This window comes from Neofelis nebulosa, chromosome 2, assembly GCF_028018385.1.
Source record: "Neofelis nebulosa isolate mNeoNeb1 chromosome 2, mNeoNeb1.pri, whole genome shotgun sequence".
Lineage (NCBI taxonomy): Eukaryota > Metazoa > Chordata > Mammalia > Carnivora > Felidae > Neofelis > Neofelis nebulosa.
In genome coordinates this window covers 173,684,979-173,708,309 of record NC_080783.1, presented here as the reverse complement: position 1 = coordinate 173,708,309, position 23,331 = coordinate 173,684,979, and the positions used below count along the sequence as shown (strand labels likewise).

Genomic DNA, 23,331 nt, shown 5'->3' with positions numbered 1-23,331 from the left:
TGCTCAACTGCTAAGCCCCAGGAGGTATCTGTAGGCAGGTTTTCATGTCTTCTTGTTTTGCTCAAACTGAAATAAAGGGATTGGATTTCTAGGAAGGGCATGCTCTATACTGGAGGACTCTTAACCTTTCAGAAACCTCCAAATATAGCAAAGGGAGATTTGGCAAGCCTGAAGCTTTGTTAACTTTGTGCCGCTTACAGGTGAATTACAGCTGTGAATATCTGCGACATTGTTAATAACTTTAGCCATGTGCTGCATTTGTATGGTTTGGTTTACAAAGCATATTATATGCACATAGCATGTTAAGTATGCATTACTTAATTATATAATCCAATTACATATGACTTACGGATGTAGGTATACACACTTAGACATATATGTCAAAATAATCTACAGTATAGAAGGACAGAAGGTTAAGGAAGATGCCGGAAGAAGCAGCTAATAACCCAGTCAGAGTTTAGAGAAGCTTCCCAGAGCAGATGATATTGAGCTAAGTTCTATAAAAGGACATGGAAGGGTTAGGGGGAAGTCTGAAAAAATGCCTTTTAGAGAGAAGAGAAATTATGAAGACATACAGATGAGAAAGAAGGTGGTGTACGTGGGGATTTCTGGGCTGTGATGGGCTCATTGGAGTAAAAATAATGGGGCAAAGGATGAGGAAATGTACCATGTGTGATTAGACCAGACTTGTAGATAAAAGCCAGGTCAGAAAGCTCTCCTATGCCACGGGGCACTTCTAAAGGATGTTTATAATAGGGCCTGAGTTTGGGACGAAAATTTGGGACTCAACAGCACAGAAGTTGTCAGTGCACATGTGGGAATGGATGGGCTGCCCCCATGAGATGTGGCAAGTGAGACAAGCAAAGAGGAGTAAATCCAGGAAGGAAGAGCAAGGAGAACCTTCCAAAGGGACAGCACTAAGAAGGGGCAAAGCCTAGACTCCAACCCAGGACTTTGTATTCCAGATCTTCCCACTGTCCCAAAAAGGAGTGGAATTAAACCATCTGTTATTTCACATTTCTTGAGGGGTATCACGTCCTAAGATTTTTAAACACATTATACCACTTAGGACTCACACAAAACTCTGTGGGAGGTGAGATTATCCCCATTTATAGATGAGGAAACTGAGTCCCAGAGAGATTTAAAGGAACATGGCTAATAAACAACCCAACCACAATTGAAACTGAGGTTTGTCTGACTCCAAGGTCTCTGCTGACATTACTAAACCGTGTTCACTGCCCTTTGAGAGAAGATGTGGTTCCTCACTATTTCATAGGAGAAGCAAGTAACTCACTACAGTTTCATCTGAGAAGTGCAAAAATAGAGGTCAATGCTAAGAGCCCTATTCAAAAACCAAATTCTCTCTGCTCTTTTTTGCACTGTGTAGTGAGCTGGGAGTTGGCTGGAATGTGTATAATTTTTTTTTTTTTCTAGTAAGACGATAGCACAGTCCATTTGGAGGGAGAGATGAGCCACCACGGAAATACTCAGTCCCACACATGCCTGCGGCTACCCTCTAAAATTCCCAACCTGGCTGGAGGCACTCAAAACAAAACCTCCTGTTCCCTCTCAGGACCACTGGCGCCTGGAGCCTGCCTGCTGCCCCTGCCAGAGGTTTAGGCCAACCTCGGGGATGATGGGGTGGGGGCAAGGCGGAACGGAAATTGCTGCAGTAGCTCCCTGCCCTGAGCCCAGTCATCTCTCCCAGAAAGAGGTGTGAGCAGGCGCTCGGGCTTTAGCACCGAAGGGAAACTCAGCTGACAGCAGCGCGGCCTTAGATGAAACTCAGCCAGTGGCAGCCACTAACGGAGCCAGCTTGGGCACAGACATGAAAAGAGGCAGGAACAAATGGAGAGAGGCTTCTAATCCCTGCTGCACCATTTCAGATCCTTGTGATCCTGGGTAGTTTGCCTACCCTCTGCATGCCTTTGTCTTCAGCTATAAAATGGGCTGTGCATATTTGACTCCGTATACTATCAGGGTCATTGCAAGACTGAATACAAATAGAAACTTACAAATCACTTGATACCTGACTGACACCCAGCCCATCCTGTGCTCTGGCTCCTCCTAGATTGCAAACCTCAAGAGGCTCTGATGCCCATCTTTCCGTATCTATTCGTGTTGGAAACAGTAGTTTGAATTCAGTGTGTATCCAATAAATACTTGCTGAATATGTGCTCAGCAAATATAAGAGATTATAATTATAGATGGTAGCCATTATATACAACCCATGAAGTTGACAGTCAACAAATGCCCCTTATAATCCTGGCCACGGGTCACAGAGGTGGCAAAGCAAAGTCGGTAGTTAAGAGAAGCCCCTCGAGACCACCCAGTTTGATCCTCTGAGCCACAGAGCAGAGTCTGTGTTGAAAGAGCTTGCTGGAGAATTCTGATTGGCCAGCTGGAGAAGAATGACTCCGCTTCTTGGAATCTTAGATAATCTCAAAGACAAAGGAGATATTAAATATTCTAGTCCAATCTAACTACTTTATAGACGAGGAAAATAAAGTCGGCAGAGGAAAAGAAATTGGTAGTCCATAGCTTGGATCTTGTTTGGATCTGAAGTTACCCTTTTATATACTATCTATCTGATTTCCTTCAACTTAGATTTCCTCGTTTGTGGGGTAAGTATAATAGGACCTATCTCATTGGGATGTCACAAGTATTATGTGATAGAATTTATAAAGAGCCTAGAAGAGTATTTGGCATCTTCTGAAGCCCACAGTAACTGTTAGCGATTACCATTTTAGTATTTCTTATTATTATCCTTATTTCTGCGTTATTTCTTACTCTCGTTGCTTGACTTAGAGGGTTGTTTGAGGCTTTTTTCCTTTTAAAAAGCCACAGCTTTTTCAAAATTGAATTTTTCACAAGCATTAGGGCATATAAATGCAGAAATATACCTGTCCTTCAAACTTTATGACCTTTTATTTAAAGTAAAATTCAGAACTTTAAGCCCTCATGAAAACCAGAATGCTTGTGCAGCTTCATGAGTGTGCCCCTAGCCCACACAGTCCTTTCTGCCTGGCATGCCCTCCTTCTTTACTTAGGGAAACACTTACTCCTCCTTCAAGGCCTCGCTCCGTGTGGCCACCTATGGAAAGACTACAGCTTGGGTTCCTACCCCTCCTTCCCTCTCTTACTGTGGGGCTTAGCATGGTTTGTTGTAATTTCTGAATTTCTGCCTCTTGTCTGCCTGGTCAGACTAGGAGCTCTTTGAGGAAAGGAGCCATGCCTTATTATTAATTATTCATGTTATTACCATTTACTTTGTTACTTTAATAGCCTCGATGCTGATCTCAGTGCCTGGTGTATGGTGTGCAACCAAATGTTTTGTCTCATTGTGGGCTTCTTTAACTTTATTGATAGCACACACAATTTAAGAATATAGCAAGGGTCTGTGTACTGTTTAAACAATACCACATGGAATACTTATATACCACCACCCATTAAAAAGAATATGAGAATATTTCCAGTACCTTCTAAGTGCAAATATTTATACAATTAAATAAATGTTAACTAGTTTCTTGTATTTTGCTTAATGTTCTAGCTCTTTGAAGTAATCTTGAATCTTGATTTGGACATGCCCCATTCTAAGCAATCCTCCCAAGTTAACACCATCTGAAAACATGATAAGCTTTACTTCTGTATCACTTTCCACTTCAGTGTTAACAATATTGGCTAAATCAGGCCATGGACAAATCTAGAGACCTTCTTACATGATCATAATTACTTTTGGTTGTGGTCATTCAACTCTGTCACCTGACTGTTCTCTCATACAAACTTCGTTTCAAGGAGAACTAATGTCTATTTGGTATTTAACATATAATAAGGTCTTGGTAGGTGATAACTTATTTCATCTTCACAGAAGTCTTTGAACATTCACATCGATACTCCCATTTTTGTATAACCATATATTTTCTTTTTCTCTTTTCTTTTAAGTAATCTCTGTTATCCAACATGGGGCCCAAACTCACGACCCTGAGATCAAGAGTCACACGCTCCACTGACTGAACCAGCCAGGTGCCCCTTAATCCTCCCATTTTGTTAAATGTTTATTTTTGAGAGGGAGAAAGAAAGAGGCAGAGAGAGGGGGAGAATCTTAAGCAGGCTCTGTGCTGACAGCACGGGGCTTAGACTCCCAAACCACAAGATCTGAGCTGAAATCAAGAGTCAGAAGCTTAATCAACTGAGCCACCGAGGTGCCCTGATCCTTCCATTTTTGAATTGAGGCTGAGGCCCATTTATGTCCTTGTGTAAGATCACCTGGCTGGAATATGGCAGTTGGGAATAGAATGAAGATAGGTATTTGACTCAACCCATGTGTTCTTCTCTTCACAAGTGTATTGGAGAAAATTTATCAAAAGCTTTTGGAAATGCAGATTCCCTAACTTATTTGTCAGCAAAACCAAAAGGTTTGTTCCATTTGAATGAGTCTGTATTGACTGTGATGGCCCTTGCTTTCTGCCTTCGAGAGGCAAAGAAGGATTCCAAGAAGCAAAGGTAGCCTAAAACTAAGACAACACTTTGGCAGAGACAACTATGGAACCTGTAGAGTGTGGTGCCTGACTCCTTGGCAGTTTTTTACAACCTTGGACACGTAATTGAACTCTCTCAGCCTTAGTTTACACATCTAGACAATAGGAATAATGATGGAATCTTCCCTTAGGGTTTTCATGAGGGTTAAGTGACTTAATTCCTATAATATGCTTGGAGTAAGGCCTTTGGTAAGTAGCCAGTCCATCTTAGCTGTTGTTGTTGCCAACAACACCACGATTACTAGGAAGTCAGTGTCCTGCACAGACAGTTGTTACCAGTGGAGTAAAATGAACTCCCTCCTTTGGGTAACAGAGCAGCCTCCAGGATAGCCCACAGCATGGGTAAGAGCTTTCACAAAAATATTTTTAAATATTTAGGTTCATTGCAAAGGATTAAAGCACACAGACATATACAAATGCGCGTTCTCTCTCTCTCTCAAAACAAACTATTACTTGTTTTCTCCAAGAGCACAGGGCTTGGAAGTGATTGGAAATGCTCTGGGGAACATATTTCTGTCTTGGTTTCCTCGCTTCACTCAGATGTCTGATGAGAAGCATTTGCCATTTCAAAAGAGTGAGCGTGAGCAGGAGTCGGCTCAAAGCTTTATACGTGGGCAGAGCCAGGCAAAGCCTTCACCTGACATTTCGGAGCCGCAGAACCACACTCTTCCAATGGAGCTCTGCTATGGCTGACTCAGGAGCAGGTTTAAGTTTTGAGACAGGGTGGAGGTGGGGTGTGATGAGTAACCTTCCAAAGCAGAGTATGTACTACAAGTTACAAATAAAGCCTGCCATCTGGTTTGAGGCCGGCATCTGCCTGGGTTCAAATCCCACCTTGGGCAGTTACTAACTGAGTGACTGTGGGTATCTTATACAGCCTCTCTGAGACTTATCTATCAAATGGGGCTAAGAGTCCTGGAAGGGAAGGGGTGCCGGGCAGGAAAAGAGATGATTTGACTTTGGTTGTTATCCATCTACCTGTCAAACACTGGGTTCTTAATGGTTGTGAACATGAGCTATCTTATTCACCCCAAAGCCACTCTGGGATGCAGTTTAGGGAGTAGTTTCTAGGCCCGGCACGTGATAAATGTTCACGGGCAAAGACCAAGTGACAAAAATGAAGATCGTATAGTGTGTGCTCCTTCCGGCTGGAACACTCTCTGTATCGTACACACATACACAAAAGCACACATACACACACTCCTACTCACACACATACCTTCACACCTACTAAATAACTTCTATATATGTTTTACTTCATAATTCTGATGTTACCTCCTAAGAAAGCCTTCCCTGACCCATAGACTGGATTAGGTACCTCACTTATTTGCTCTTATCAGACCTTTTGATTTTCATTCATTTACATATCACGCTTTATAATTACACATCTGTGTGGTGGTCTGATTAATATCTTTCTGAGGCTGCCCAATGATTTATCTCTTTTGCCTAGGACGGAAGGGTTTTCTAGGACGCAAGGCCTTCGGTACTAAACCAAGAGATTCCTGGCCAAACTTGAATGATTGCTCGCTGTAATCTGTCTGAGGGCAGGGGCTGTGCTGTTTTGTTTAACATTCATTGCCAGTGCCTGGCACAGACTTGGATCACAGTGGGAGTTCAGGAAACATCTGTTATACCAGTAAGGAAAGAAGTATGTCAATGTAAGCCAAACTGACTTTTCTTGCAAAAGTCTGTCTTTTTCCCCTGACATTATTCTTTCTTTTTTAGGTGTTAAATGTCCCTTTTTATAAATTATCTTGATTTCACACAATTTAGAGTTGACAGTGTTTTGTAGTTCCCTTACCTTGCCTCACCTCCTTCCTGTTGGAGCTTCGGAAATCCTGATTTGAGGACTCACTAGTTTAGTGAAAAGGCAACTGGAACGGTTGGGGTCAAGACAAATAATGTTTGTCCATGTGCTAAAATGCTGGACTAAAAATTTCATGAGGGCAGAAATCATGAATATTCAGTTCATTTCTATATCCCCAGGATGAGACATAGTACCAACACATAATAAGGGCTGAATAAATATTTGTAGGATAAATGAATGAATGGATTTGCTGCCTATCCAGAAGACATGTGGGAGTAGATCTGACATGCCTCCCTCCCTTTCCCTCCCCACCCTCCCCTACACTTCTCCACAACCAGAAATATGACTTCAACATGCGTCCCTGCTAGATGGATGAGAAACATGCACCATTCCAAATGAGTGAACATGTGGTCCGTCCTCGTCCGTCCAGGTTCATGTCTTGATATATTCTCCTAATACCTGAAAGGACTTCTGTGGTCTGCTACAAACACACTGTTGCAGTGTCTTGAGTCCTAAGAACACCTCTCCCTCACCTACATGGCTTTGTTCAAGCCCTTCCCTTGACCTAGAATGCCTGCCTCAGTCCTGCTCGTCTGAGCTATGTCCTATTCCCTAAGACCATTCACTCCTGGCCTGCTCTGTCCCTCCATAACATTCTATGTATTGTCTTTACCATCCCATGGACCACACTGCATCCTATTTGTCTATTTACCTGTGGAACTCCCCTCTAGATTGGTAGATTCCTGAAGATAAGAACTCTGTGTGATTCATCTCTTTGTCCCCAGCACCCAAGAGGGGGAGATGGCATGCTATTAGTTGACTAGTAAGTAGTTGGAGAAGGAAGGGAATGTGTCACTTACCTATTACCACAGAAATGCTAGGTGACAAACACAAAATGTTAGTGACATACAAGACATGTGTTTTTGTTCACAAGTCTATCAATTAGCTGGGTGATTGTGGTGATCTGGGCTTGTTAGTGCTGGTTGACTAGGGTGATCTAGTGATCTTGTTTGGGCTGTCTCTTATATCTGAGATACACCTGCTACATTTGGGTTGCCTCAGTTCTGTTGCATGTCCTTCCATCCAGCAGGTTAGTCTGGGCTCTTCTCTTTGCAAAGGTTGAGAACCAAGAAGGAGAGTAGAAGCACACAGTCCTCTTGAGACCTAAGCCTAGAAGACTGGTGGTATGACTTCCATTTCATTGTGTTGGCCCGGACAAGTCACCAAGCTGACCTAGATTCCATGGGTGGGGACTCCACCTGTCAGTGAGAGGAGTTGTAAAGTCACATTGCAGAGGAAATGGACACAGGGAGGGGTAGAGAATGGGGGACATTTTTGCCATCAGTCTACCACAGAGAGGGAGCCAGCAAGGAAATGTCCTACCAGTTTCTTTCCAAAATGATCTTTTGCTACTCCGACATCTTAAATGAATGTAACAGGAAGACCTTCATCCAAAGATGAAGCCATGCCCTTCCTTTGGAAGGAATGACTTTCTTACCAAAGAAGGTATTTAATAAGAAGTTGAATCACATGGTCACAGAAACATCAGATGGGAGGAGGATAAGGCTTCTTCTAGCCCTGAGCGTCAATTATTTTCACATACTTTGCCTCTTTCTTTTCAGATCAGCAAAGACCCAATTTTTGTACCAGGTGTCTGGGGCCCTTATTTCTCAGCCATGGTCCCTGGGTTCTGGCTGAATGAAGGTGGTCAGAGCGTTACTGGAAAATTGGTAAGTTGACCCTTTCTCAATACGGGCTTAAATGTTTTCATAGCCTTGACTAGTCCATTTTGTCACCCTCCCCATTTACCCCATATATAAAATTTGCAGGCTCCTAAATCAGAAGAATTAGCTTTCTTTTAGAGCACAGCCTAACATATGGTGCTTATGCAGCATGCATTTGCCAAAGGAATAAATGTTGGTCCAGGCACTGGTGACTAACGCATCTTGACACCTACCTTTCATGCAAAAATCCATTTTTTTTTTCTCACGTCCGTGAGAGTGATACTCTACTCTGTAAAAAGGACCATGTTGCTCTCCAGCCAGAATCCTTCAGTGGTTCTCCATAGCCTTAGGGACCTCATTCAGATATCTTTCTGGGCACATCGCATCTTTCATGGTCCAGCCCTTCCAGTCCCACACATGTACTTGTCACTAAGGCTAGATTGCCTTACCCACAACTTCCCCATGGCTTATGTTATTCTACTCCTCTGTGCCTTTGGATGTGTTTCTTTCCCTGCTCAGAGAGTTCTTTACCACCTGGATAATTTTAGTTGTCCTTTAAGACATGACTCTACTTATAGTATTCTATTATTATTGGTTTACTAATCTGTCATTTCCAGAAATCTATGAGCTCCTTAAAGGCAAAGTCCGTATCATACTTGTCTTTGCGTCAAGCTCAGTGCCTCCTTCATAGAAGGTGCTTAATAAATTTGATGAATTTGTGGGGTTGTCTAATAGGGAAGATAGAAGATGCATAAAAGTGACATGAATACTATACCAGAGGTGCAAAGCAGAGTTGACCTAAAGCTAGGTTAAAGAGCTAACTCTTTGAGGGGGAGAAAGCATTTGTGCTGAGTCTTAAAAGGTAAATAGGGACAAACCAGGCAAAGAAGGGTAGGGCTACTCTTTTAGGCAGAACTGGCATAGGACCAAAGATATGGGAGTTAAAAATAACAAGGCCTACTTGAGGTAATAGCACATAGTCCAGCGTTTAAATTGTGACATAAACTGTTCTTAGAAGAATGACTTAGGATAAAAGTTAGAGAGCTGGGCAGGGACCACATCATAAGAAGTCCCTGTAGAACATGCTCGGGAGCCGATATTTGTCTGGTGGACCAAGGGGAACCAGCAAAAGGTTGGCAGAGCGGATGCATATGTTCAGATCTCAGTTGTCCAGACTCCAGCGAGCAGCCATGAGGAAGAAGGCCTGAGGACACGTGGCTGAAGGTGGGGAGATGATTTTAGTAGGTTAGTCCACAGACAGAAAGCCTTGCGGGCTTGAATGAGGACAGTGGCAATGATGACTGAGAACTCAGGTCAGGAGAGGTCAGTGGGCCCTCAGGGAGATTACATGTGGAAGGCAAGGGAAAATGAGACCTAGGCTCAGCCAACCTCACATTTACTGTGTTACACTGAAATCATCTGTTTATGGCCTGATTCCGATACCGACTCTCCAAATGTTCAGCAGAGTTATAGTGGTCTGATCCAAGGCTGGCTATGGATGCAAATCACCATTAGTTTCCATTTCTTAGTATATTGCTATTTTAAAATTTTTTTTTTTTTTTCAACGTTTATTTTATTTTTTGGGACAGAGAGAGACAGAGCATGAACGGGGGAGGGGCAGAGAGAGAGGGAGACACAGAATCGGAAACAGGCTCCAGGCTCCGAGCCATCAGCCCAGAGCCTGACGCGGGGCTCGAACTCACGGACCGCGAGATCGTGACCTGGCTGAAGTCGGACGCTTAACCGACTGCGCCACCCAGGCGCCCCAATATATTGCTATTTTATACTTAGCTGCCTCAGGTTCTCTTTCACCGTCCATGGAAGCATAGATGGATGGCTAGATTCAAAGCACATGTTCTGGAGGAATTAAATGGATTAGGCCTTCATCAGGCCCTGCTTTTGAGGAGCTCACTGTCTAGTAGGGAACCTTAGTGACTATAACATAACATCTGATTGGTCTTAATAACCCCATGCTAGAGAAGTTGAGATGACACCACTGTCTGAAGGTGCCATGGGACTCAGGCTTTTCATTCTCCTATTTTAACTAGTGTCATGTGTTTACACAACTCTCAACCTGGATATCCGTTCTTCTCTGTGACACATTGAAAATCCATTACTGAAATATAGCCCTTTTCAACCCTGCGTCATAGTATAATCACCCTTCGCAGACCCAGAACTCCTGGATCACACAATCCAGAGACTTTGTGTTTTTTTTTTTTTTTAACAAGGATCATGATCCAGTAAACCAACTCTTTGTGCAGGATGCATTGTTCGTGCAGCTGTCCATCAACAGGTTTTCAGCTGTCAGTCTGGAAACACTCTTCCCAGTATTTGGCTCAAAGTTTGCTCTGTTGCTATGGATATAAGCCATCTTTTCCCAAACATTATGACATATCTTTGTGGATAAGAATTGGTTCCGCTTGTTTCATGAGCCCTGAATTTAAATAAAAAATGTGACCTCTTTTTCGCCATTAATAAAATCTTCATAATAGTCTACTATGACTTTCGACGGGAGTCATGGAAATTGTTGGCCCTTCTGTAGTTAGTTGATTTTGTGCCATCAGCCAATCAAGCTGCGTTCGGAGTTCCACTTTGGGCAATTCTACTTCTATAGTTTTATTGGCCGTAGACTAACCTATGGGTTATAGACAGCAAAATCTTAGGTAATCTAAATGCTCACATGATGGGACAAAATCTGAGTCAAGAACAGAACAGATCACCCAAAGCATCAGTCCATAGAAGACAAGCAAAGAGACAGAAACAACCTATAAAATAGGTAAAATAAGAATAATAATGATAGTAATAATAAAAATCACATTTAATCGAGTATCTTTTTTTGTGGACAGGACTTATATATATAATCTTGTTAACTCCTTGCATGATATTCATAATCATCACAATGCCTGCCATTCATTTTTAAGGCTTATTTCCCAGTCTCAGTGCCAAGAGCTTTGCATATACATCTCATTTAATTCTCTCGAAACCCCTGTCAAATAGGTACAGTTGTTGTCCATATTTTTCCGATGAAGAAGAAAAACTCTGGGTAGCAAGGCACAGCCCCGGGAGATTCCTAGTGCACCATCAGTGGCCTTTTTCTGTGGCTTCTTTGCCTTCCTTTCCTTTTACTTATTCTCCTCAATTCTGTTGTGAACTCTGACCTCTGGTTTTACAACACATTGGTTTCCTAGAGAACACTGCAGGGAGGAAGTTACATTTTTTTATGTTCTTTGTCTCAAATGCACATCTCTGACATGCTGCGTCTGTTCCGTTATTGCATTGTCCAAAGTACATTCTAAACATGCAGTCACAAACATAACCACCTGAAGCAGAAGAGGAGAGAAAGGAGAGGAAGAGGGAAGGGAAGGAGGAGAAAGAGAAGGAAAAGAAAAAAAAAAAGAAACAAAAAACTACCTAATCTCTAGATTTGCGGGGTGGGAAGCTATTTTGTCTCATTTTTATAATTAAAAAAAAAAGAAAGAAAGAAAAAGAAAAGATCATCTATCCCAAAGCAAATCCTTCATTCCAAGCATGTGAATAGATTGCTACTGGAAAACAAAACAAAACAAAACAAACTCCATCTGGTTAACTTCAGCATGAAGAAAAAAAAATAGAATAGGATTTCTTCTGGCTTTGTACCTCTTATAGTTTCATTCGACTGAGACTTGCATTCATTTTCCACTCATTTCAAACTTGTGCCACTCATACTCATTTCCTTTTAGAAGGGCACATGCCTCCATCCTGTGGATGATTGATTTTAGTGGCATCAATTGGGCACCCATCAGGGATTGCCTCGTGCTTGTCAATACTCTCTCCAAAATAGTTGTGCAAAAAATATTGCTTTTCGTCCAGACCTTTTTCATAGAACACCAACCCGTGCAGTCACCAGATGCTGAAACTGGTTTCCAGCTGGACCGTGGCCATCCCTCTCTCCAAACACTCTTGTCTGTCTCACTTGGAGTCATTTTCACTGGGGGAGGTGTAGAGTGAGGGAGGCAAAGTCAAATTTGTGGCTTTGGCTTTCTGGGACAGGTAGGCTTGGGAGAGGGTTACCTTTGAATTGTTTGAACCTAGAATTTAAATTTATGAACTTAAGCTCCAGGGTCACCATGTAGCAAGACGTTGTGTGCCCAGAATTCTGGCATTTGGGAAGCCTCTCTGTCCCCTGCCTTATCCCCAGTGCTAGTCAGCCTGGCCCTAGCCTCAGGAAGTCAGTCAGTCTTCCATAAGTGGGTGTACAAAGACCTTGCAGCGTGGGTGCATGGGGTGCATGGATGGAGATAGTGATTTCACCCCTTCCATTATGTTGCAGTGATCACACTGGGCCAAGCAAGAATACAGTCACACGATTCCTGTCCTCCAGTAGCTTATCATCTAATGGGAAGGCTGGATAGAGACCTGATAATTATTAGTTAGTGTAGCACATAGATTGTGCTACCCCTGCAGCCTACTGGGAGTATCTGCTATGTGACAAACACCTTCAGGCCCTTTCTGATCAACCCAGCCTGTCTGTGTGGCCAGTGTTATTACGTCAGTTTTACGGTTCAGAACAATGAGGTAACTTGATCATGGCCTTAATAGTTGTAAGTGGGGAAGCTTTGATTCAAACCCAAGTGGGCTACCAGAAGCCCCAGATCTCTCCAGAACCGGACCTGACTTTTGTGGAGCTACATTTTTGAGTTTTTCCTACACTTGTCTTATATAGTCCCTTGAGAAGCAATTACTGTGAGTTAGTAGGACTTTCTTTTCAAGTATATTGAAGCAAATACAGTTGACAGGCTTTGTAGGACCATGAGAGAAAAAATGTTATGTGTATCAGTATTGACAGATTCTGTGTATAGACTTAGGTATGTCCCCAGCATTTCACATTGGCTAATTGAAATGACTTCGTGGATACAAAGACCTACCCTGGATAAATAAACTCTTCTGTGTTCCCTCCCACCCAGGCTTTCACTGTATTTTTTGTATACGCACCTGGATTCCTGCACAGCTCTCTGATGACCTTCTTTCTTCTAATCCTTCCCTCTCTGATTCTTTTGTCTTAGTGTGTCCTGCTCAAACAAGGTACTATAGACTGGGTGGCTTATATACAGCAACACTTTATTTCTCACAGCTGTAGAGGCCAGAAGGCCACGATCAAGGCAGCACCTTGATTGGGTTCTGGTGAGGATCCTCTTCTGGGTTGAAGAAGAAGTGGAAGGGGAGGACTCTGGTCTCCTCAGCCCCTTATAAAGGCATTAATCCCATTCATTAGGGCTCTACATTCATACTTAATCACCTCCCAAAGGCCCCACCTCCCAATACCATCGCTTTGGTCGTTAGGATTTCAACGTGTGAATTTTGAAGGGACACAACATTTAGTCCACAAAATTTCAACTATGTGTTGAAAGCACATAGATGTGACCCTGTCACTCTTGACACCTCTCCAGTTATTTGTAGGATAAAGTCTAAACTCTTTAGAGTGATGTTTGTTTAAACAGCCAGTATTTATTGAGTGCCGATGTTCATGTTACCATTCCAAGCGAGAAATGGTGACGAAAATAGCTTCTTCTGCACCCCACTCCAAAAATCTGCCCCTTGTCAAGCTTACATTCTAACAAGAAGAGATGGGTCATACACAGTACATAGAATGAGAAAGCCATAGAGTTTATTTTATGGTTAAAGTCGTTAAAAGTAAAAGAGGAAGTAAGCTTATGGATTCAGGTGAGCAGTTTGCAATTTTAAAAAAAGGTGGTCAGGGGCGCCTGGGTGGCTCAGTCGGTTAAGCGTCTGACTTCAGCTCAGGTCATGATCTCACGGTCCGTGGGTTCGTGCCCCGCGTCAGGCTCTGTGCTGACAGCTCAGAGCCTGGAGCCTGTTTCAGATTCTGTGTCTCCTTCTCTCTGTGACCCTCCCCCGTTCATGCTCTGTCTCTCTCTGTCTCAAAAATAAATAAACATTAAAAAAAAAAAAAAAAAAGTGGCCAGGGTAAACCTTACTGATGTGACATACAAACTTAACAAGGAGAGGAAGGAAATTCGCCATTTGGAAACCTGGAGGAAGAATGTACCAGGCCAAGGGAACAACCAGTGCAAAGGTCCTGAGGGAGGATTGCCTGCCTGCGACATTACAGGAATAGCAAGGAGGCCACAAAGATGGAGCAGAATGACCCAAAATGAGAGTTGTAGGGAATAAGTTTACGAGGTAATTTGGGACTATATTATTGGTCACTGTGAAAATTTTGGCTTTTGCTCTGAGGGAAATGGAAAGCCACTGGAGAATTATGAGCACAGGACAGGTATGACTTAGTTTTTAAAGGATCATTCAGACTGCTGCCTGACTGCTATGTTGGGAATAAACTGTGGGATGGGGGGTGTGAGAGACAGAAGCAGTGACACCCCAAAGAGGCTTTTGCAGTAAACCAGCTGAGAGATGGGGGTGATGGCAGTGGAGCTGGTAAAACGTGGTCATATTTGGGGATGTATTTTGAAGGTAGAGACGGTGAGGTTTCCTGATGGATTGGATATGAAAGGTGCAGCAGAGAGAGAGAGGTCACGGTTTCTGAAGGATAGCGTTGCTATCAATGGAGAGAAGATAGAGTCAATGTCAAGGAGGCGGGGGTGGGGATTTCAGAATTACCGTTTTCTAACTCTGGTAACTGATACATTCTCTGTGTTGATCCTCAATTATTTGTCTTCATTTGAGTAAAGACCACCTCATTTATATTTTTATCAAAACAAAAAAATTGGGATGAATTCTTGACTCCCCCCTTCCCTTCTCTGGCCACATCCAGTCAGAAGGTCCTATGGATTCTAAGTCCAAAATGTATAACATCTCTCCATCTATTTCTTTTTTTTAACCTTCTCTCCCAGCACCATCAGTCAAAGCACCATTTTCTCCGTCCCAGTCTATGTAAAGTGCATCTTTTATACACAGTATATAGTTGGGTCTTGCTTTCCTGCAGTCTTGTAATCTCTGATGTTTACTCTGATGTTGAAACTACCTACAATTCAACGTGAAGGTGAATGTTGTTGGATTTAGGTCTTCCATTTTGCTCTTTGTTTTCTGTGGTTCTGGTTTTGTTTTGTTTTGTTTTTGTTTTTTCTCTCTCCTTTTCTGCCATCTTTTGGATTATTCAAATATCTTTCAATTTTCTGAATTCCATTTAAATTCTTCTATTTGGTTTTTAGGCATGATAGTGTGAATTCCTTTAAATGATGTCTTTGGGAATTATATACAATAAACGTCATGAACTTTTCAGCCTACTTAGATTATATTATAAACTTCATGCAATATAGAAAAAGCATTCAACTGTGTAGTTACATGCTACCCCCCCAACTCTTAAATGCTATAAGTCATAATATGCGTGACGTCTACATGTTATACATCCAACAATATATCCAACAAGATGTTTGCTTTATTTTTATTTTTTTAAGTTTATTTATTTATTTTGAGAGAGAGAGGGAGTGCGTGTGTGTGTGAGCAAGGGAAGGGACAGAAAGGGAGGGAGAGAGAGAATCCCAAGCAGGCTCCATGCTGTCAATGCAGAGCCTGATGCAGTGCTTGATCTCATATGCAGGGCTCAATCTCACAAACTGTGAGATCACGACCTGAGCCGAAATCAAGAGTCTGTATGATTCTTAACTGACTGAACCTCTCCGGCACCCCTGTTGTTTGCTTTAAATAACGCATTAGTCTGCCCAGGGTGCCATACCAAAATACCATAGACTGGGTGACTTAAACAATAGACATTTATTTCCTTACAGTTTGGTGGATAGAAGTCCCTGACCATAGTGCTAGAAAATTAAGTTTCTGGTGAGAGCTGTCTTCTTGGCTTGTGGACAGCAGCCTCTCCCTGTGTCCTCACGTGGCCTTTTCCAGGTGCATGCATGTAGTGAGAGAGCTTTGGTGATCCTTGCTCTTCTTATAAGGACAGCAATTCTCTCATGTTAGGGCCCTATCCGTGTGACCTCGTATGACCTTATTTACCTCCGTAAAGTCTCTATTTCCAGTCACATGGAAGGTTGGGGCTTCACATCAGAATTTTGGGAGGATACAATTCAGTCCCTAATAAGTCATACGTATTTCAAAGAAATTCTGAGAAGCAACCATTATCTTTTGCATTTACCTACCTGTTTACCATCCCCGTTGTTTTTTTTTCTTTCTGAAAATGTAAATATCTAATATTTTCCTTATCCTGGAGAACCCACTTCAGCATTTATTCATTTCTTGTAGCTGTACTGACAAAAAAGAAAAAAAAATAGGTTTTTTTTTTTCCTTTTTTAGTGATTTATTTTACCTTCTATCTTGAGAGATATTTTTGCTCAATACAGAATTCTTGGTTGGGGCACCTGGGTGGCTTAGTCAGTTGAGCCTCCAACTCTTGATTTCGGCTTAAGTCATGATCCCCGGGGTCATGGGATGGAGCCCCATGACGGTCTCCACATTGAGCAGGGATCCTGGTTGGGATTCTCTCTCTCTATCTCTGCCCCTCTCCCCCGACTTGGGCTCTCTGTCTCCCTCAAATAAAAAATAATCGTGGTTGACAGGTTTTTTGTTTGTTTTTCTTCAGTGCTTAAAGATGTTACTATCTTGTATTCTGGCACTGTTTTTTTCTCAGGAGAAGTCCACCATCGTTGGTATTGTTTGTCCCATGCGTACAGTATATTATTTTTCTTCTACCACGTTCTTGATTTTCTCTTAACCTTTGATTTTTATTATGGTGTGCCCAGACATGGTGTTCTTTGGATTTATCCTTCTTCTCCCAGATTTGCTAAACTTCTTGAATTTGTAAATTTCTCTCTTTCACCAAGTTTGGGAAATTGTCAGCATTTATTTATTTAAACATAGATAAATACTGCATCCGTACGCCACAGCAGCAATATAAACAGCACCACAAGATTAATATACCTAGAAGACAAAAGAAAGTATTTAGAACTGTGGTTCCCTAGTGACCTAGCAAGCGATCCTTTCCACAGACCCAGAAGTTGGAGTGAGAGTAAACTTCAGCACAGGTGGTGGCTCTTGACAATACATTTCCTAATGAAGTAATAAGAAACACCAGCAATGTGAGGCTAGGAACAATAAGACAAATGTTTTATAGGTAATAGATATGGCAGATCTTCATTTAGCAACAAGAGTAGAGGTGTGGTTCCCATGAATCTGTACCACCCCTGGCTTAGGTATTTTCCCTGGGGGATGATACTATATATTTGCCCCTTAGTATCATCAGAGGGTGTGCCTGTATGATATATAGGCATCTCCATTGCACCCATACTCACAGACCTACCTCATTACCAAGGCCCCGTGTGCTCTTATTCCTCATACTGTGACTCCAGTTACATATATTTGAGACCCTTGGGCATTGTCCCATAGGCCCATGAGGGATTTTTTCCCCCCAGTCTCTGCCTCTCTACCACCCCTCCCACCTCTCTCTCTGTCTCCTTCTCTCCCTCACTTCCCCTCCTTCCCTCCTCCCCCTCACAATTAGGTACTCTTTCTGGGTCTCTTTTCAAGTTCATTAACTTTTCTCTTTTATCTTTAATCAGGGTGATGCCTATCCACTAAATATTTCGGGTATAATATTTATCAGTACTAGAATCTCTGTTTTAATAGTTTTTGTTTCTTTGCTATTTCTTCTCTATTTATTGATTATGAGAATATTCTCCTATCCTAAAGCATTGTTAAACTACTGACTTCATTTTTTTTGGTTTATTTATTGTTTATTTAAATGTTTATTTGTTAAGGTGAGCAATATTACATTCAACAATGTCAGTACATACCAGTGCTCAGATCAAGCAACAATATTAATCTTCTTCTCACCTCTCCTCCTTTTTTAGATATATAGCAAATTTTTCTTCACGTTGATTTTACTTTGTTTATTTTTTTATTTTCAGCATATTTTTTATTTAAATTCAAGTTTATTAACAATGATGTAGTCTTGGCTTCTATTTTCAGTATAATTAACGTACAGTGTTATATTAGTTTCAGGCGTACAATACAGTAATTCAACAATTCTATACATTACTCAGCGCTCATCATGATAAGTGTACTCTTAATTCCCATCACTATTTCCCCCATCCCTCTACCCACCCACTTTCCCTCTGGTAACCATCAGTTCTCTATAGTTAGGAGTCTGTTTTTCGTTTGTCTCTTTTTTTCTTTGCTTGTTTTGTTTCTTAAATTCCCCATATGAGTAAAATCATATGGTATTTGTCTTTCTCTGACACTTCACTTAGCATCGTATCTCTATGTCCATGCATATTGTTGCAAATGGCAAGGTTTCATTCTTTTTGATGGCTGGGTAATATTCCTGTGTGTGTGTGTGTGTGTGTGTGTGTGTGTGTGTATTTACATACATACATACATACCACCTCTTCTTTATTGGGACACTTAGGTTCCTTCCATATCTTTGCTATTATAAATAATATTGCAGTAAAGGGGTGCATAAATCTTTTTGAATTAGTGTTTTTGTCTTCTTTGTATAAACACACAATAGTGGAATTAAGGGATCCTATAGTAATTCTATTTTTTATTCTTTGAAGAACCTCTACACTGTTTTCCACAGTGCCTGCACCAATTTACATTTCTATCAACTGTACATGTAGGTTCCTTTTTCTCCACGTCTTTACCAACACGTCTTTATTTCTTGGGGGTTTTTTTTTTGTTTTTTTTTTTTTATTTTATTTTAGCCATTCTTACAGTAGTGAGGTGATTATCTCATTGTGGTTTTGATTTGCATTTCCCTGATGATGAGTGATGTTGAGCATCTTTTCATGTGTCTATTGGCCATTTGTATGTCTTCTTTGGGGAAATGTCTGTTTAAGTCTTCTGCCAAATTTTAATTTGATTATTTGGGGGGGGGGGCTTGGTGTTGAGTTGTATACATTATTTTATTATTTTACTTCTTAGTTTTCTTTTCTTTTCTTTTCTTTTCTTTTCTTTTCTTTTCTTTTCTTTTCTTTTAATTCCAGTACACTTAATACTGTGTTCTATTAGTTTCAGATGTACAATATAGTTATTCAGCAATAACACATATTAGCCAGTGCTCATCAAGATAAATGTACTCCCATTCCCCTTCACCTATTTGTATGAGTTCTTTGTATATTTTGGATACTAACCCCTTATCAGATATGTCCTTTGCAAATACCTTCTCCTGTTCAGTAGACTTTTAGTTTTGTTGACTGTTTCTTTTGCTGTGCAGAAACTTTGTATTTTGATGTAGTCCTAATGGTTTATTTCTGCTTTGGTTTCCCTTGCCTCAGGAGACAGATCTAGAATGAACTGCTGAATTCTTGCCTTCTAAATCCAGTATCTGTGTCATCTCAGGGTCATTGTCCATTAAATGGCTTTTCTCATAAGTATGGATTACATTTTCCTTCTCTCCATATGTCTAGCAATTTGGGATCCTGTCTTAAACATTATGATTGATATATTGTAGAGACGCTGGGTTATTCTTATTTCTCTGAAGAGTATCTTTTTGTTTGTTTGTTTGTTTGTTTTTAACAGGTTGAACTGAGTTCAACTGAACTGAACTGAGTTCAACTCAACTGAACTTGAGTTTGGTTGAACTCAAACTCTCAAATTTTGTCTTTCTTGTGATGGGCACCTACTGAAATCTCTGCTGAATTTTTTCAGCTTTAGCTAGGCTGCCTATAATGTAGTTCAGAGATCATCCAGAAGTTAGGGTAGCATTTGTATGATAGGGTTGAGCTTCCTTTCCGTGGCCACTGAATCCCCTGTGCTTACTACAACTAGAACAGAGTAAATGTTCAATAAACATTTGTGGAATCTACCAAGAACCTAATCTTCTGAGGCCATATGTGAGTATTGGTGTGCCCATTTTCCACTGACAGGCAGAGCTTTGTGAGAGCAATGACTTTAATTTATCTTTGAATCTTCAATTATTACAGTGATGCCTAGCACAGGGTAGCTATATATCACATTAGTTTCATGAATAAGTGAATCAATTAACAAACTATAAAAATACACAAAGCTATTAACTTTGATGTTGAATGAAACTAAAGTAGCTCTGCATTAAATCAGAATTTGTCCACCACCTGTAAGTGAAGCGGTTCTATCTAAAGCTAGTATTAAAGTTAAAAAAAAAAACAAAAAACACAGTTTACATTTTCTTTCAGGAATGTTTGTTGTTCTTAAGAACTGTTCAGTGTTGAAACCCACAATTCTTTCCAGCAACATAAAAGAAATTATCTAGGTTGGGCTTTCTTCTTCCAGTAGATTTTTATGAGGGTTTCAAGTCTGGGAAAAAACAGGCAAAATGTTTTTGCTTTGAGATAAGAAGGCGAGGTAAGGAAAGAGTTGGAATAGCCGAGATGAAAAAAAGTGACATTTCAGGTAAATGCAAAAGGCAAAAAGGAGTTGTGGCAAGCAGTGAACATTTCTCTGAGCCTAATGATTTTGTTATCTGCAAAGTAAGGTAAAAGACAGCCTTGAGACTAATACATAAAATTGACTTTAATAGAGAAAAACCCCACATGCAAGAAGATAGCTATGTCCTAGCAAAATGATCATAGAACCTAAAATTCTGGAATTCAGAAGTCACCTGTGTCATGTGTTTGTCCTGCCTGTGAACTCTGTGCCAGCGGTTTTGATATCTAAGGCAATGCGGTCCTCCGTGTAATTTTCCAAACACTTGGCTATTTGTCATATTAATTTGTTAAATGTTGCAGAGAGAGAATTAGAAACGGTCTTGTGTAAGGTCATTCCCTGAGCCAGAATCGACTGCGGTCTTAGGAGTCCCTGTTTGTGTTCTTCCTGTCATATCAAGAGTTGAAAACCCAAATGCCTAAAGGAGTCAGACAGCATTAAAGAATAAAGACAAGGCAAACAATTTGGTTTTTTTTTTACTTCCACAGAGAAGTTCTTCTTTCAACTCATGGCGCGCTAGAGAACATTTTATGTTCCTTCCTTTCATAGAGAGATGGCATAGAGAAATAGATCTCTCCTACAAGTAAAACATGAGTGCAGTCATAATGAGGAAATTGGTAAAATATGGTGCCTGTTGTTGGGGAATGGTGGAGACCAGTGGCGCCTTCTACATAGTGAAGGGTACAGTCCTATCTGAAGGGATCAGCTCCAGCTGACTCTGGCCATGGGGAAATATGTGTGGCCAGTGTTTTACATATGCCAGTTCTTTAAGAGAAACCAAAATCTGGATTTCAAGTGGAATCTCCCAATTTAAAAATATTGGCTGATTTTTTTAAACATTATATAACACAAATAAAATACATATGTGAGCCAGATGTCCCCTCATACTACCCATCTATGATCTCTGTGTTGTGTTGTTTTTCTGTTTCTCCCATGTTCCAAATACAGATGGCACCTTTGTAAGGAAGGACCTAAAAACCTAACCCTCATTATATATCATAAGGTAGCTTTTCCCTCTTGATCTAGAAAGCCATCCTGAAGATCTGACTCCATCCAACTCAAGCTTCCTACCTATCCATATAGTTTGTAGACTTCTCTGCTTGCTCTCAGAGCTGAAATCTGAGAAGATGGAGGAAATAAGAAAGTAGTCATAAAGTTAGGCGAGCTCTGTCTATATATTTCTGAGGCAACCGCTTGGCAGATACAGTCATTGTGGTTAAACTGGTTGTTTTACCGAGAAACAAATAACCACTAATAGGACACTATGTTCTATACTGGACTAAATGCATTAGAGAATAGTACATAAATAGAGAGATCAGCCGTACGATCAGGCACTCCAGGCTATTGAAATGAGTGCTCAGTTATTTGAAAAAACTGGCTTGTTCTTTGCTAACCAGAGTGGGCCTTTACCACCAGATGCTGGGGGCGGGGTGGGCGGGGGGGGGGGGGGGGAGGCGGAGTGCAGCTGACCATTTGAGATTCTGTTTTCCCAACCATTTTTACTCTTTTGGTGATACCCCCTTCTTTTTTATTGACGATGTTGTGAACTGAGAGACACCCGTATACCAGGCACTTGGCCACTACTTTCCCTGCAAGGCACATTTTATTATCCCTATTTTACAGTTGTAGGAGATGTGGCTCTGAGAGGTCAAGTAACTTCCTAGGTAGCACAGAATGTAAGTATAGACCATGAATTTGAACCCAAGTCTTGTTTCCAAAGCTTGTTTTTTTTTTTTACTAAGGCACTGTTTTAATATGTAGATTTTGTTATTATTCAGGTATGAGGCCAACAGATCAGGGGGTGATTGCCATCGAAAGGATGGTTCCTTGCTCACAGTTCTCAAGAGGAGGGGGCACTCCACGCCACCTCTGGACCACGCACCCAAGGGAAGCACCAGGCTTGTCCTAGCCTTCTGGTTCCTGGCCCTGAATTGCTTAGAGCAGGAAGCAGTAGCCCATTGAGGTGGGGGAAGGTGGGTTCTGGAGTGGTTAGTTTGCATATGAAAGGTATGCTTTCAGGTGTGCTGAGTCCTTTGCTTTCTCTGGGACTTACCAGCCCTGGGAGGGGCAGTCTCTCCAGGGTCCATAAGGTCATAGAATCAAAGCATCAGAAATACAGAAAATAAAAAGACATGATTAACATGGCCACATTTACTTTTATTAGACCCAAAAGTCATTCTTGACTCTGATTTCCTTATAGTCTATAATTGGTTAGCCACTAAATTTGTTTTGTTTTTCTCCAAATATATCTCATTCATTCATTCAAGACGCCAGGCATTGACGTAGGCACTGGGGATTGGGAAATAATGGGGCTCTTGATTTAAAAGAGTTTGGAGTGTCAGGTAAAGACAGACATATAAACTAGTGATTGTTTAAAACAACTTGACAAGTGCCACAATGGAGCAAGAACAGGAAATATTTTTGCCTCTTGTTCTCACCATCAGCCTCTGAGCCCAGGCTGCATTTCCTGCCCTCCCTCTCTGGTCATCTCTCCATCCTGCATACCCTACCAGACTGCTTTGCCTTAACTTCTCATCATTTTGCACACAAATCAAAATGATTCCATGGTCTCTAATCCAATAAAACTATAAATGCTTACCTGACTTTCAAGAACTACCATCTGCCCCCCCCCCATCCATCCAATATCTTCACCACTTCATGTATTCTCTAAGTTAGCAGTCACCCTGTGACCAAAGTGTGCCCCGTACAGACAGATATAAAGTATATGGTAGTGCTTCCAGAATACATGGCACTGTGTGAGTATATGATGTGCCTCCATTATGCTTCGTGCCTCCCACGTCTTTGCACAAACATTTCCTGAGCAGCAATGATATGCCAGGCTCGGGACTTCACCAGTTTCCTTACTGTCCATAACCATATATGTCTTTGCATCTCC

At 41.3% G+C, this 23,331-nt stretch overlaps 1 protein-coding gene across 17 annotated transcripts in view; it reads left to right on the top strand.

The window, feature by feature from the left end:
• Window positions 1–23,331, top strand: part of FGGY (FGGY carbohydrate kinase domain containing) — a 423,584-nt gene that overhangs the window by 275,351 nt on the left and 124,902 nt on the right. For all 17 annotated transcript variants that reach the window (XM_058717224.1, XM_058717223.1, XM_058717222.1 and 14 more), the window contains one exon: window positions 7,968–8,075. In XM_058717224.1, coding sequence (XP_058573207.1) covers window positions 7,968–8,075 — 108 coding nt within the window. The remainder of the gene's footprint in view (window positions 1–7,967; window positions 8,076–23,331) is intronic.